The following is a 14,569-nucleotide window of genomic DNA, read 5'->3' on the forward strand; positions in this document are numbered from 1 at the left end:
AAATGGAAATCTTTTATAACATTAGAAATTATTTTACTGTCAGCTTTTTATACATCCTTCCTTTAAAAAAAATCTATAAATGTCCCTTATCTTAATCCATAAACACCTTCCTAAAAACAAAACTGTTGCTTACGTTGGTTGGGAAAGTAATTTATTTTAGGCTTGTTGCGTAAGATCAGATTGCTTGTTTTTAGAGCGAGATCTGGCAACCCTGCACAGTGCGCTGTTTTGACTGTGAATAATAGCTTGTGCAGCTAAGAGCACCTGACTCTGCAGGAGTCATTTCCTATAACAGCACATTAATGAGCAGCTGAGAGCCCACTCACCCCTTTATAGGCTTTATCAGCCCCAGATCAATGACAGGACAGATCAGATCAGATGAAGATAAGGCCGGGGGCTGTATCCACAGATGTACAATTTTATGTTAACAGTTCTTAATGTTTCATAGATAGTGTTATGCTGCTACAGTTTTTGTTAATACTTTTTTAAAATTATTATTAATACAGCTGATTGCTATGTGCAAAGCAGCAGAATGTTGTAATCAGAAATCCAACCAAATATGCTGAAATGTATGGTTGTAAACAATAATTAATAGAAATTATTTACATACATTGGAAAAGATTATAACTCTTTATAATTCCTAAACTGAAGATTACTATTTCCATACGTTTAAAGCATATTATAACGTGGACAAGAGGATGGGAAACCTAGTTGGAAAAAAGGGAAAGACTGCCATCTGTTGGTGATTTTGCCTTATTAAAAATATGCTGTCCCTGTTGGTCACATGGAAATAATCTTGGTTTCCTTTTTCTCTAGCATGCCCAGCCATGAGAGGATCCACACCTTTAGATGTGGCTGCCTCCTCTGTAATGGACAACAACAGTTTAGCTCTGGCACTTGAAGAACCTGATCTTGAGAAGGTAACAGTTCAGTAACAGTACAACATCATCTCTGCTCACACTACAATTGAGCAGATTGTTTTACAATTAATTTAATTTACAATTCATTTATATAGAAGGGTTACTTGTAAAGAAAAAAAGTGGTATAGGTTAAAAAAAAGCTGACATTTTGATCCTTTATAATTTGGTTTTGGTGGTTCAGTGTGAGGAATATGCCCCATGCGGTATGTGCCACAATTCTGGATAAAAAGAAACAACAAAACAACAACAACAGCAGCAAAAGTTTAGGCACCCTAAATAAACTTATGATGGTATATTTACCATTGAGGTAGAATAGTCACTGAGTTTTTAGTAGAGCATCATCAGATTAAAAAGCCACGTGGTTCAAGCTATGGTAATTGATGTATTGTGTTGTACTACCTTATAAAGTTACTGGCTGAATGGTTGCCAAATAAATTTGGCTAAGCCAAAATTTAGTGCCATTAGTTTAATTTGGATCCTGCCCATGTGTGTTTTCAGGTGGTGACATATCTGGCAGGCTGTGGCTTACAGAACTGCCCAATGCTCATTGCCAGGGGATACCCAGATATCGGCTGGAACCCAATAGAAGGAGAACGCTATTTGTCCTTCCTACGGTTTGCTGTCTTTGTCAATTGTTAGTCCATTTTACCACAAAGATGAGGTTTCATGTCTTGTGTCTTGGTTAATTGAAAAGGACTTGTATCATTATGTAAACGTTATGTTATGTATCATTGTCTATGTATCATTCTGGTCATCTCAGGTGAAAGTGTTGAAGAGAACGCTAATGTAGTGGTGAAGCTTTTGATCAGGCGTCCGGAGTGCTTTGGACCTGCTCTCAGAGGAGAGGGAGGGCAAGGTTTACTCGCTGTCATGAAGGAAGCCATCAAGATCTCAGAAGATCCTGCTTTAGATCTGCCTAATTTACCCGAGGGGTCTGCACCTATGTAAGACTACTGAATTCTTCCCTCAAATCAGTTTTATGTTAGGTGTTGAGTTGAAAAGCTGAGTTGTAGTTCGAGATGTCTTACCACCCCACGCTTTGACTCAGGAATGAGCGAGCATGACTTATAATAAGAATGTTCACTCTTTGTTTTGACAGCGTCGGAGAGGATGAAGAGGAGGAGGAGGTCGCCCACATGGGCAACTCTATTATGTCCTTCTACTCAGCCCTTATTGATCTTCTGGGTCGCTGTGCACCTGAGATGCATGTGAGTGCTCATTCTGCCACATTTGATTGATTTACAAAGCTAGGGGCAAAACGTGAAGTTTCCTTCAGTATAGTGCTGTTGCACTGTACATGGCTTCACTTTAATATTATACCGATGCTGTTTTACAGCTTATAAACAAAGGCAAAGGTGAAGCACTGCGTATCCGTGCCATCCTCCGTTCCTTAGTTCCCACTAAGGATTTGGTTGGAATTATCAGTATTCCACTCAAAATGCCAGTCATCAATAAAGGTTTGTACATTTCACTAGATGCCTTTGAAAGAGTCTGAAGACATAATCTCTGAAACTCATTATGTGCCTAAGATTGATTGATGCTATTACTCTTTCAATGTCATCTTCATCCCTACGTGTCTCATTATCTGTGCTCCTCGTTCCGCAGTCATTATAACCCTAATGTCATTTTGTTTAACTCTCTCGTTTGCTTAGATGGCACTGTGACAGAGCCAGATATGAATGCCAGTTTCTGTCCAGAGCACAAGGCACCCATGGTGCTTTTCCTGGACCGTGTCTATGGCATTGACGACCAAAGCTTCTTGATGCACCTGCTGGAGGTGGGCTTCCTGCCAGACCTGCGAGCATCAGCCTCCCTGGACTCGGTAAGTGTGCTTTGCAGAGCAAAAAAGAGAAAAGTCGCAGACATAAATTTATCATGTGTGAAAAAGCCTAAAAGGTTCATGTGATGCCAACCATTTAATATAGTGATTCAGCAGAGGCAAATCGTAGATACTGAATAAATATTAAAAGGATTTAATTTAGCTATAAAATTAAGTATGTATTTTGTGGTTTTGTATGATTAAAGTTTTCTCTTTTTTAAGTTATTTACATTTAATCATTATAAAAATATATGCATTCAACCATCAGGAGGTGCTCAGGTCCACAGAGACAGCCCTGGCCATGAACCGCTACATTGGATCCGCAGTGTTTCCTCTGTTGACCCGCTGCGCTCATCTGTTCGCTCACACTGAGCACTATGCAATGCTCGTTGACTCCACGCTGCACACTATCTATCGCCTCTCAAAGGGCCGATCACTCACCAAGGCCCAGAGAGATGCTATTGATGAATGTCTACTGGCCATCTGCAAGTAAGAACCTCTTGAAAACCTTTAGTGGCTGGGATGGTTTCCCCAGCTTAGTGAAAACTCAAATTGCATTTTCATTCTGTGAAGTAACATACTATTTCCTGATTATAAATTGCTGGAATGTTATTTATACTTCCTCCAGGCACCTGCGGCCATCAATGCTACAGCAGCTTTTGCGTCGTCTTGTATTTGATGTTCCACAGCTTACAGAGTACTGCAAGATGCCCATTAATGTGAGTTTAGTAAACAGTAAATGTAAGTACACTACTATTCAAAAGTTTGGGTTGGTAAGATTTTTACATGTTTTTGTAAGAAGTCTTTTATGTTCACCAAGACTGCATTTATTTGATCAAAATACAGTAAAAACTGTAATATTGTGAAATAGTACTACAATTTGAAATAACTCTTTTCAATTTTAATATATTTTATAGTGTCATTTATTCCTGTGATAGCAAAGTCTTTCATCCTGAAAGTCTTCAGTGTCACAGTTTTTCCCCCCCAGAAATAATTCTAATATCCTTATTTAATGCTCAATAAATATTTATTATTAGTATTATTATTAGCACAATGTTGTGCTTCTTAATATTTTTGTGGAAACCTTGATCATTTTTTTTCAGGATTCTTTGATGAATAGAAAGTTCAAAAGAGCAGAATTGATTTGAAATAGAAATAGTCACTTTTGCTCAATTTAATGCATCCTTGCTAAATAAAAAATAATAATTTCTTTCAAAAACCAAAAACAATTTTAACTAAACAGTTGTGCTTTTACTGTGGTGCTTTTAATGTCATTAAAAGCACCACAGTAAAAGCACAACTGTTTAGTTAATTTGCCTCTAATATTCTTATTAAAATGTTTGTATACTTATTTTCTGTTGATTATGGCAGCAGTGATTCATCAAGTGATGATCAAATGGTGGAGAAGAGCATTATAATCAAACAAATGCAAAAAACAAAATGTACTTGAGTGCACTTTCTCCATTTTAAAGAGCTAAATCAAGTATGCCTGATATGCTCCAACCTACAAGATGAATTCCATGTGATTCATGTTTAGGATATATCTTATGGGTGCGTTTGCACCGTTACCTACAATTTGCAAAATTCCTTTCATGAAGCAGGCGCAAACAATACAGATAGCTTGTACAAATGAACAGAAATAACAGGGCACACGTCATCCTTGATGAAAAGTATGTTTCATTACAGTGAGGTCACTCGGCTCATAGTTATAACTTATGTGTTTTGACAGCTTTACACACCCTGCACACACTCAGAGCATCTGGATTGCACATTACCTGATGCAACTGTCACCATGAGTCACCACAAATCCTCCTACCCATGATCCTTTGATAGGCAGGTGTGAGCAGGTCATACTCTCCTCACAATTTCAGCAGCTTGTCTCTCTGCTGGCAGCTGTCTCACCCCGTCATAACCACCCTACCATAGGGCAGAAGAGGGCTTGGCAGAACACACACCTTTAAATTATTTTTCAGACATGTGAACCAAGAAAATTCCCTAAATCAAATCCAAGTATAAAATCATTCTTTATTCTAGATAATGAGGGATGTTTCAACACAATCTGTCTGAAGAGTATACTTTAAAGTATCCTGAATGTTGACTGCTTAATCCACATATCTGTTTACCCTTGCAGCTTTTGACCAATCACTATGAGCAGAACTGGAAGTACTACTGTCTGCCAACAGGCCTGGGCAGCTATGGAATGGCATCAGAGGAGGAACTCCACCTCACCAAGAAACTCTTCTGGGGACTTTTTGATGCTCTTTCTCAAAAGGTACAAAATATATTTCAGTATAAATTTGGAATGTCAGTTAAGCAATCAATGTATTCAAAATAATTGCTTTTTATTATTTGCTTTTTTTTTATTGCTCACCCTCATGTCATTCCAAACCTGTATGACTTATTTTCTACTGTGGAACATAACGATATTTTTGGAAATGTCTTTTAGATTTTTTATTTTTTTTTTGTTCATACCATGATCGCCAAAACTGTTTGGTTGCATTGACAATCTTCAAAATATCTTCTTTTGTCATACAGGTTTAGAATGACACAAGAGAACGACAGAGATTAAATGTTTGGGTGAACTAGCCCTTTAACTCAATTAATCGCAAATATCAGTATTTGCTGTAAAAAACCCAAATTAAGATCATTCAAAAACTATATTATTAAATTTTATTATTGTGACACAAAAATTAATTGAATATGTACTACAAAAATTTTCTTTGGAAGTCTGATGTATTTTTTAATTATTGGTCAAGGTAGAGTACACATCTGTGGTCATTGCATCAGGTCTCACTGTTTGTGTTTGGCATTTTTAAATTGCTGTGTTAATTTTAAAATGATGTCGCTTTTAAAAATGCACCCTTATTTTGGAAAGAATGGTAGGAAAATCCCTTATTATAGAAATATACGATTAAGTGGACATGATTAATTAGGTTAATTAATTATCAGATTATTTTATATAAATACCAAGTTCTGTCATGAAACTCTAGATGGCACAGGCTGATGGGTCCTTAACGTGACTGATGATATTCTTAGCATTAAACGACTTGCCACAAGCTGATTGGTTCATGTTGCATACGAAGCCAATGAGCTTGCTGCTTTACATTTAAATGGCTGGTTAACATTTGCGTGAGCATTGCAGCGTGCTTTCAGAGTTCCTCTGAAACCCTCCACCTTCCCTAGCTCCACTTGTATAGATCTGCTACGGGTTATTTTATATGCTATTTGTGCAGCAGCAGTATGTCTTAAATACTCACAGCACCATATCGGCATATGTATTGGCAGTAGCAAGTTCCTGTACTTGCTTGCAGCAGCAATAATCTACAAATACAGCAATAACCAACAGCAGCAGCAATTCAGCAGCAGCAGCAACGTAGCAGATCTATTCCGCCAAGACCAAATACACTAACATTGTCATATCCATTACCATGCTAAAATCTCCCTATCTTTTATGTAAACAAAAATTATATAATTAATAAGTTAAATAATTAAAACACTAAATTGACAGCCCCAGTATAAAATGAATGTAAAGTTATTTAATTAATTTTATTAGTTTACAAAGATTTTATCTTAACATTGCTCATTAAATACATTGTCTGTTTTGCAGAAATATGACGCAGAGCTTTTCAAAATGGCCATGCCGTGTCTGAGTGCCATAGCTGGTGCCATACCACCTGACTACGTCGACTCCAGTCCAGGTTCCACATTAGTTAAGCAGGCCTCTGTGGATGCGCAAGGCAACTTTGACCCTCAGCCTATTAACACTGCTAAGTAAGTACCATTGAAACCGCATGTAGAAATCCTTTCATTTGACCTTTCTGGACTTCATTGTATACTGTTTGTCTTTCAGCATCTCGCTGCCTGAAAAGCTAGATTACATTGCAAGCAAGTTTGCTGAGCATTCCCATGAGAAATGGTCCTCTGAGAAGGTTGGACATAGTTCAAACTCATCCCATTAATCTTGCACGTTTTATTGTGCCACTCGATCTCTACTTCTGTTGAATTAGACAAAGCATGACTGCTTGTTTTATCTTGTATGGTGATAGATCGCTCTTGGCTGGACTGCGGGAGATAAAGTAGATGACAAAGCTAAAACTCATCCACTGCTGAAACCGTACAAAGCACTGAGTGAAAAGGTACACATCAAATCCAAATCACATTCTTCCGTATTGACTTTTGTCTCTAACACAAATGCCAGTTTCAAAGGATGAATTTTAATCTATTTAAATCCGTCACTCTGTGTAGGAAAGGGAGACTTACCGCTATCCTGTGAAAGAGACTCTAAAGAGCATGTTGGCATTGGGATGGAACATTGAGAGGACCAAAGAAGGAGAGGCCATGTTCCAGCAAAGGGAAACAGAAAAACAGCGCAAGATATCAGAGTTCTCACAGGTAATTTTAGACAGCAGGAGGGTGTTTATTTCTTTGTAGTGTCTGTCAAAAAATCTAAGCATTTAGCACATTGTGTTGTCTGTTTTCCACTTAACAGGGTGAGTTTATTCCAGCCCCACAAGATTTGGAAAATGTTATTCTATCAAGAGAACTACAGGCAAGTGCGAATCTAATTGTTACGAACAATGCAGATTTCATTTGTATTAAATCTTTATTTTCAATGAAATCATTTCAACAGGCGATGGTTGAAACAGTTGCAGAAAATTACCACAACATTTGGGCAAAGAAGAAGAAAAAGGAACTTGGCAGTAAAGGTGATGCTTTTCTTCTGGAAAAAGTCTGTTTGGCTCAATCCTGTCTAAGCTGTCCCAGATGCATTGACTCATTGTGTGTTGCCATCGAAAGGAGGAGGAAGTCATCCATTGTTGGTACCATACGACACGCTGACGGCAAAGGAGAAGTACAGAGATCGAGAAAAGGCCCAGGAACTCTTTAAATTCCTGCAGGTCAATGGATACGCCATCAGCAGGTCAGTGTACTCTCAAATTCTGTCTTATATAATAAGAAAAAAAACTGTACCATTCAAATGTTCAGGGTCTGTAAGATTTTTAATGACATTAATACTTCTATTCAGCAAGGATTTATTTTTTTATTGATTATGTTAGAAAAGATTTCTATTTCTGTTCTTTTCTATTCATCAAAGAATCCTGAAAAAAAATGGTTCCTGGTTTTTCACAAAAATATTAATCAGCACAACTGTTTAAAACACTGATGATAATAAATCAGCATTAATTGAATGATTTCTGAAGGATCATGTAACACTGAAGACTGGAGTACTGGTTGCTGAAAATGCAGTTTTGACATCACTAATAAATTACATTTTAAAGGCACAATATGTAAGATTTTCGTTATAAACTATTGAAAAACCACTTGCACAGTGTTATATATTTCATGCAGTTGTGTACTTACATTATCCCAAAAGTTCCCAAGGATTTGTAAATAAAGAAACTATTTTGGAACTGTGCAGATTTCCAGTCTGGGTCTTTAAACAAAGCCAGAACCACTGTATTGCAATATATTTGCAACAGTTTGTGATCTCTTTATTAATGTTTTTTTTTTTCTGTGCATATGCAGAGGTCTGAAGGACATGGAGCAGGATTCCTCTTCTATGGAAAAGAGGATCGCCTATAAGTTCCTCAAGAGGCTCTTGAATTATGTAGATTCTGCACAGGAGTTTATCGCTCATCTTGGTGAGAAAAAATGATGAATATAACAGCTTGTTGGATTGATAGAAAAATGTATATATTAACATATCAAGCTGATCAGTTGTTTTTTCTGCATAACTTTTTCAGAGGCTATGGCTTCCAGTGGGAAGACAGAAAAATCTCCCCATGATCAAGAGATCAAGTTTTTTGCTAAGGTAGCATTAATTTTTCGACCAAACACTCTTGAAACTTAATATTTCAGAAGTTAAAGGCCAGTTTTTAAAGGTTTTTCTCTTGATCGCTTACAATGTAGGTTCTGCTGCCCCTCCTAGACCAGTACTTCAAAAACCACTGCTTGTACTTTCTGTCATCCCCCAACATCAGCCTGAGCAGCAGTGGCTATGCATCCAACAAAGAGAAGGAGATGATCACCAGGTGCTGCTGTTAAAATAAAGCCAAATTCTGTTATTAGACAATATAAATCCATATCATATAAATGCATATTATATAAGTGCATCATGAAAAAGTAGAATAATAGGTAATTAGTTAACTTTCTAAATATAATAGTATAAATTTGGTATAAAGATTCCCATATGTATCCAGGATATGTCAGAATTCAGATTCCTTCAGTGTATGTACTGAATTCAGTGAAATACGGACTTTTCAACTTTTCAAAAAGTGGCACTTACATTTTAAAGGAGCCACCGAGCTTGGAGGTCTCTGACATTTATTTATTTATTTATTTTTTGCATATTCTTTGCATATTTGGATGCAAAGATTGTTTTATTTACAGTCATACTAACTTAAATTATTCTTCCTTAGTCTATTCTATAAGCTGGCAGCCCTTGTCAGACATAGAATATCACTCTTTGGTAAGACATCTCAAGCATATTCAAATACTTTTCATAACTGAGCTTCATTTTGCCCGGCGAACCTCATTCCGCAGCTTTAAGACTGTCTGTTCTTTCAGGAAGTGACTCCACCACCATGGTGAGCTGCTTGCACATCCTGTCACGCTCCCTGGACTTCAGGTAGTAAGCAAAATCTCAGTGCAACACGAATCATTGTCCAACCAACGGTGGTTGATGTCTCAGCTGTTTTGAACTGATTCTGTTATGACCCATAGGACTGTGATGAAGTCTGGCTCAGAGCTGGTGAAGGCTGGTATCAGGACGTTCTTCGAGAATGCAGCAGAAGACATGGAGAAGACTCTGGAGAACTTAAAGCTGGGGAAGTTGGGTCAGTCACACACCCAGATGAAGGGCGTTACGCACATCATCAGCTACACCTCAGCGGCCCTGCTGCCCATCCTGACGGTTCTTTTTCAGCATATCACCCAACACCAGTTTGGAGCAGAGCTGCTTTGTGAGTCAGCTGTTCTTTGACCTATGATGTTAGTTTTATGAGTCAATTCTTAAAATCTCATCTCATAATGAGAAACTCATGTAATAAAGACTTTTTAAAAACTTTTTAAAATCAAATATTTCTCAAAATAATGACTTAACATCTCATAATAAAGAGAAATTAAGTAATTATTAATAGAAAGTCTCTCATTATTATGGATACTAATACATACATTTTTATTTATATAAATAATTATTTATTTTTTTCAAAATTCTTTCCTCAATATTAATTCATAATTATGGAAAAGTTTCTCATTATTGTGATTTAATTTCTCAATTAGATGAGATGCTTTGTCATAATTATGAGAAAGCTTCTCATTATGTTGACTTCAGGAATTATATTTTTTTCCAGAATTTATATTTATTACTAAACTGCCATGGAAACAGGATTTTAATGACTTTTCCATAGAAAATTTATTAAGTTTGTGTAAGCATGCCTTTTGCAAGAGTTATTTTGAATTTGTTATTTTGAATTGTCTCATAATTTGGCAGTGCAGTTGCATGTTCTTTTTTTTTTTTCAAATATTTTCTTAAAATGTACTAAAAGACTATTTAGCGTAAGGAACCGGAATCATTAGAAGAAGTTGGATTACCATGCCAATATCAATATGCTGCATATTTGCTCGTAAAATTATTGTATTCCTCAAAATAATTGAGCTTGAATGTTTCAGTGGATGACATTCAGCAGTCCTGCTACCGCATCCTGACCAGCCTCTACTCTTTGGGCACTGGCAAGAACATCTATGTGGAAAAGTACAAAAAAATTTATTTCTGAGGGAACTTTTTGTTTAGTTCTCTATCCGTTTCTTTGTGAAACTAAGATGACTATGTTGGGTTTTTACAGACAGCTTCCAGTGCTGGGTGAATGTTTATCTACTCTGGTTGGAGCCATGCCTGTTGCATTCCTGGAACCCCACCTAAATATGCACAATCCCCAATCTGTCTTCAACACCAAGACACCAAGGGAACGAGCTAGTGAGTATATTTGGCAGGATCGGAGACTATTTGAATTCATTTGGTGTTCGGTGAGAAACCATATAATGAAAATATGGTTCATTTGCAGCCAATCATAATAGGCAAATTTATCTTTTGGTGACAGTGGCATTTCTTTTTCTAAAGTAAAAGATTAATTGTTAAATTCGTTGCCATAATATTGAATAATTTTACAGTTTTGAGCATGCCAGACACTGTGGATGAGATGTGTCCTGAGATGCCCCAACTGGACGGCCTGATGAAGGACATTGGTGACATTTCTGAATCCGGAGCACGCTACACAGAGATGCCACAGGTCATTGAGGTCATCCTGCCCATGTTGTGTAACTACCTGTCTTACTGGTGGGCAAAAGGCCCAGAAAGCTCCCCAGCTAATACCAATTGCAGCACAATTGTCACATCTGAGCATCTCAGTCTAATTCTGGGCAATATCCTTAAGATTCTCAATAACAACCTTGGCATTGACAACGCCCCGTGGATGAAAAGACTTGCAGGTGAGGGTGAACTTAAACTGGTAGTGAGTAGCATGCTTTGATACAGGATGATTGCAATGCCTTCTCAAACATCTGTAAACTCTCTCCTATGTAGTATACACCCAGCCTATCATTAGCAAGGCTAGCCCAGATCTTCTTAGAACGCACTTCCTGCCGACGCTGGAGAAACTGAAGAAGAAGACAGTGAAGATAGTGGCTGAGGAGGAGCTGCTGAGGTCTGAAAGCAGGGCAGACACTCAGGAAGCTGAACTGCAGATTCTGGATGAGTTTGCTGTTCTCTGCAGGGATCTGTATGCCTTCTATCCAATGCTCATTCGTTATGTGGACAACAACAGGTATTTATGCCATGACCTGAGAGGGAGCTGCTAAACAATTTTAATGGCCACTGCAAAATTTTGGGTATAATTGCTGCTAAAAATGAATTGTGCTAAATTTACAATCTACAGAGATAAGTTAATTTAGTTGCACTTTTTGTTAATAAGTTCATTTGACTTTTGCCTAGATCCAAATGGCTGAAGCAACCAGATTCAGATTCAACTGAACTTTTCAAAATGGTGTCAGAGATTTTCATCCTTTGGTGTAAATCTCATGTAAGTTCTCTGTATGGCTTCAACAAATATTTTTAAGAATTTGCAATTATTTCAAGATTTCCAAAGCTGGTTTCTTCTCTTTGTTTATAGAACTTTAAAAGGGAAGAGCAAAATTTTGTGGTGCAAAATGAAATTAACAACCTGGCGTTCCTCACTGGAGACAGCAAGACGAAGATGTCAAAAGTAAGTGGGATATAAAGTAATTGCCAGCTATATTGGACCCAAAAGCTCTGAGCTAATTATGCAGTGAAGCCAAAGTGGAAATATCCTCTGGGGACATGTGTTCATGAAAACAAAAAGGCATTATAAGAGCTACAGCCATTTGTTTTATGTGTGATATATCGCTTTGTGAAACCAGTCTGGAGGTCAGGACCAAGAGAGAAGAGGAAAAAGGAGAAAAGGAGAGTTGTACTCCATCCAGACTTCCCTTATCATAGCAGCTCACAAGAAGATGTTGCCCATTGGTCTGAACATGTGCACTCCTGGAGACCAGGAGCTCATTTCCCTTGCCAAGATCCGTTACAGTCTGGTGAGTGTATTTCTTGTTGTCTTAAGTATGCTTTATTGGAGATCTGTAACAAACCTCTAACCGTTTCTCTGTTTAACAGAAAGACACAGATGATGAGGTTAAGGATTACCTGAGGAAGAACCTCCATCTTCAGGAGAAGGTCTGGAGAAGCAAATCACAATCTCACATACATGATTAGATGCTGAAATGTTGACATTGGCTTATTGGTGTTTCTTGTCCCATCACAGTCAGCAGATCCAGCAGTGCAGTGGCAGCTGAACCTCTACAAAGATGTTGTGGTGAAGAATGAGGGACCTCCAGACCCAGAGCAAAACGTGGAGAGAGTTCAGGCCATCTCCGCGGCTGTCTACCACCTTGATCAGGTACAACAGCCATAAAAATGAAATTCACCCGTGCTATGTAATATCATTCCTCATCTACCTACTCTGTGTCAGCATCCTTATTTGTTGGTTAACACTTCACAATAAGGTTCAATTTGTTAAATTTGTTACCTAATGTATCATGAACTAACAATGAGCAATACTTTTAAAATATGTATTAATCTTGGTTAATGTTAATTTCTACATATAAGTTTATTAACATTTTCTTTAGGGATAAGAAAAAAGTATTATTTCTGATTAATATTTGCATTTTAACACATCAAAGATAATTATTGCAGCATCATTTTTTCCACTTCCTTAGCTATGCTTATGTCTTTTCTCCACATCTTTTGGCTAAATTAAAAATTGTTATAAAATTTTTTTATAATCCGTAATGGTTATTAAATGAAAAATAAAACCAATATAATAATTTGCCTGTCATTCATAGTAGGCCTAGTTAGTAAAAAAAATGCAATTAAACAAATATATTTATTATATTTGTAATATATTATATTTAATATATGAAATATTTACAATACTGTATTTGTTGTTTCTATATCAGTTTGGAGATTCAATATGAATTTTAATTGCAAATTTTAATGTTTAATTTATCAAGATTAATTAGTAGATTTTTTAAAATTAATTGACACCTAATAAATGCTGTAACAAATGTTCATTGTTAGTTGATGATACCTGGTGCATTAACTCATGTTACAAATTGAACCTAATTGTAAAGTGGTACCACTAATTTGATGAAATCACTAATTGTGATTTGTTTATCCAGAGATGTTACAGTATCTTGATCTTATTTAGCTTCCTATTTTTGTACCGCCTATTTTTGTCTTCAACAGCAAGTAGACTAATACATTTTAATTGATCGCACTAGGAAATAAAACATTTATTTGTGTTAAACATTACATATATTTTACTCTCAGGTTGAGCAGCCGCTGAGGAACAAGAAGATGGTGTTTCAAAAGCTGCTGTCAAAGCAAAGAAAGCGTGCCGTGGTGGCCTGTTTCCGCATGGCACCACTCTACAACTTACCAAGGTATGTCCTTGGAAGCCTTTAAATTAGAATGACAGCTTTTGCAATATTCATTCACAGCATTCAGCTTTAAAATATACTGACTCAGTAGGTACTTCTGAAAGTTTTCTTAATAGGTATTCCTTCCTTCCATATGCATCTTACATACCTGCAAACTAGTCGCTTTTCGGCAAAATTCGCCGTTTTGAATCAAAATATATCATTTATGTGAATCGAGAGAGAGAGAAATTGCAAGCTCGTAGACAGGAGTGTGTTCGACCAAAGTCCCTTTCTCGGTTTGACTTGAAGCAGCAATGACTGTTAAACAGACACAAAGTTCGCAATTTGTAATACAATATTGACTATTTTTGCTCAAGTTCGCTGACGAAGTGAGCGTCACTCAAAGTGATTGAATATTTGGGTTGAACGGGTTGAACTATCAAAGCCACAACAGAACAGTTTTGTGTATCCGAGCAACACAGCGTTGTTTTTGAGACTTTTGAGACTCTGAATCCACGTTTTTGAACGAATCAAGTGAGTCAATGATTCAGTAACTCATTCATAAAGACAGTCACTTGCCTAGTTTCTGAATAAATCAGCCGTTTGAACGAATTAGTTGAATGAATGACTCTCTCATTAAAACAGTAATTTGCCGCCACCTACTGGGGGGTTATTTTCATATTTAAAAGTATCATTTCATTTTTCCCAACATTTACATTGTCATTTAGCAGACGCTTTTATCCAAAGCTTTTATCCATAGAAAAACAAGTAGATAGAATAGAAAAATAATAGAGAATGCTAGTGTCAGAGGCTCTCTCCCTCGTTTTTTTTTTTTTAAAGA

The 14,569-nt window shown here is 36.9% G+C and overlaps 1 protein-coding gene across 1 annotated transcript in view; it reads left to right on the forward strand.

Annotated features, from left to right (window-relative positions):
- Positions 1 to 14,569, forward strand: part of LOC107756592 (ryanodine receptor 3-like) — a 102,580-nt gene that overhangs the window by 52,066 nt on the left and 35,945 nt on the right. The window contains exons 46-73 of the mRNA XM_016573767.1: positions 2,257 to 2,377; positions 2,573 to 2,742; positions 3,008 to 3,228; positions 3,368 to 3,458; positions 4,871 to 5,011; positions 6,347 to 6,510; positions 6,590 to 6,668; positions 6,786 to 6,875; positions 6,985 to 7,131; positions 7,229 to 7,288; positions 7,370 to 7,445; positions 7,537 to 7,660; positions 8,266 to 8,381; positions 8,484 to 8,551; positions 8,650 to 8,771; positions 9,159 to 9,208; positions 9,307 to 9,367; positions 9,463 to 9,701; positions 10,411 to 10,492; positions 10,584 to 10,714; positions 10,909 to 11,226; positions 11,321 to 11,561; positions 11,729 to 11,816; positions 11,907 to 11,999; positions 12,175 to 12,345; positions 12,425 to 12,484; positions 12,573 to 12,707; positions 13,640 to 13,752. Of these exons, the coding sequence (XP_016429253.1) occupies positions 2,257 to 2,377; positions 2,573 to 2,742; positions 3,008 to 3,228; positions 3,368 to 3,458; positions 4,871 to 5,011; positions 6,347 to 6,510; positions 6,590 to 6,668; positions 6,786 to 6,875; positions 6,985 to 7,131; positions 7,229 to 7,288; positions 7,370 to 7,445; positions 7,537 to 7,660; positions 8,266 to 8,381; positions 8,484 to 8,551; positions 8,650 to 8,771; positions 9,159 to 9,208; positions 9,307 to 9,367; positions 9,463 to 9,701; positions 10,411 to 10,492; positions 10,584 to 10,714; positions 10,909 to 11,226; positions 11,321 to 11,561; positions 11,729 to 11,816; positions 11,907 to 11,999; positions 12,175 to 12,345; positions 12,425 to 12,484; positions 12,573 to 12,707; positions 13,640 to 13,752 (3,572 nt within the window). The remainder of the gene's footprint in view (positions 1 to 2,256; positions 2,378 to 2,572; positions 2,743 to 3,007; positions 3,229 to 3,367; positions 3,459 to 4,870; positions 5,012 to 6,346; positions 6,511 to 6,589; positions 6,669 to 6,785; positions 6,876 to 6,984; positions 7,132 to 7,228; positions 7,289 to 7,369; positions 7,446 to 7,536; positions 7,661 to 8,265; positions 8,382 to 8,483; positions 8,552 to 8,649; positions 8,772 to 9,158; positions 9,209 to 9,306; positions 9,368 to 9,462; positions 9,702 to 10,410; positions 10,493 to 10,583; positions 10,715 to 10,908; positions 11,227 to 11,320; positions 11,562 to 11,728; positions 11,817 to 11,906; positions 12,000 to 12,174; positions 12,346 to 12,424; positions 12,485 to 12,572; positions 12,708 to 13,639; positions 13,753 to 14,569) is intronic.

This window comes from Sinocyclocheilus rhinocerous, unplaced genomic scaffold (genome assembly GCF_001515625.1).
Source record: "Sinocyclocheilus rhinocerous isolate Xijiao unplaced genomic scaffold, SAMN03320098_v1.1 scaffold683, whole genome shotgun sequence".
NCBI lineage: Eukaryota > Metazoa > Chordata > Actinopteri > Cypriniformes > Cyprinidae > Sinocyclocheilus > Sinocyclocheilus rhinocerous.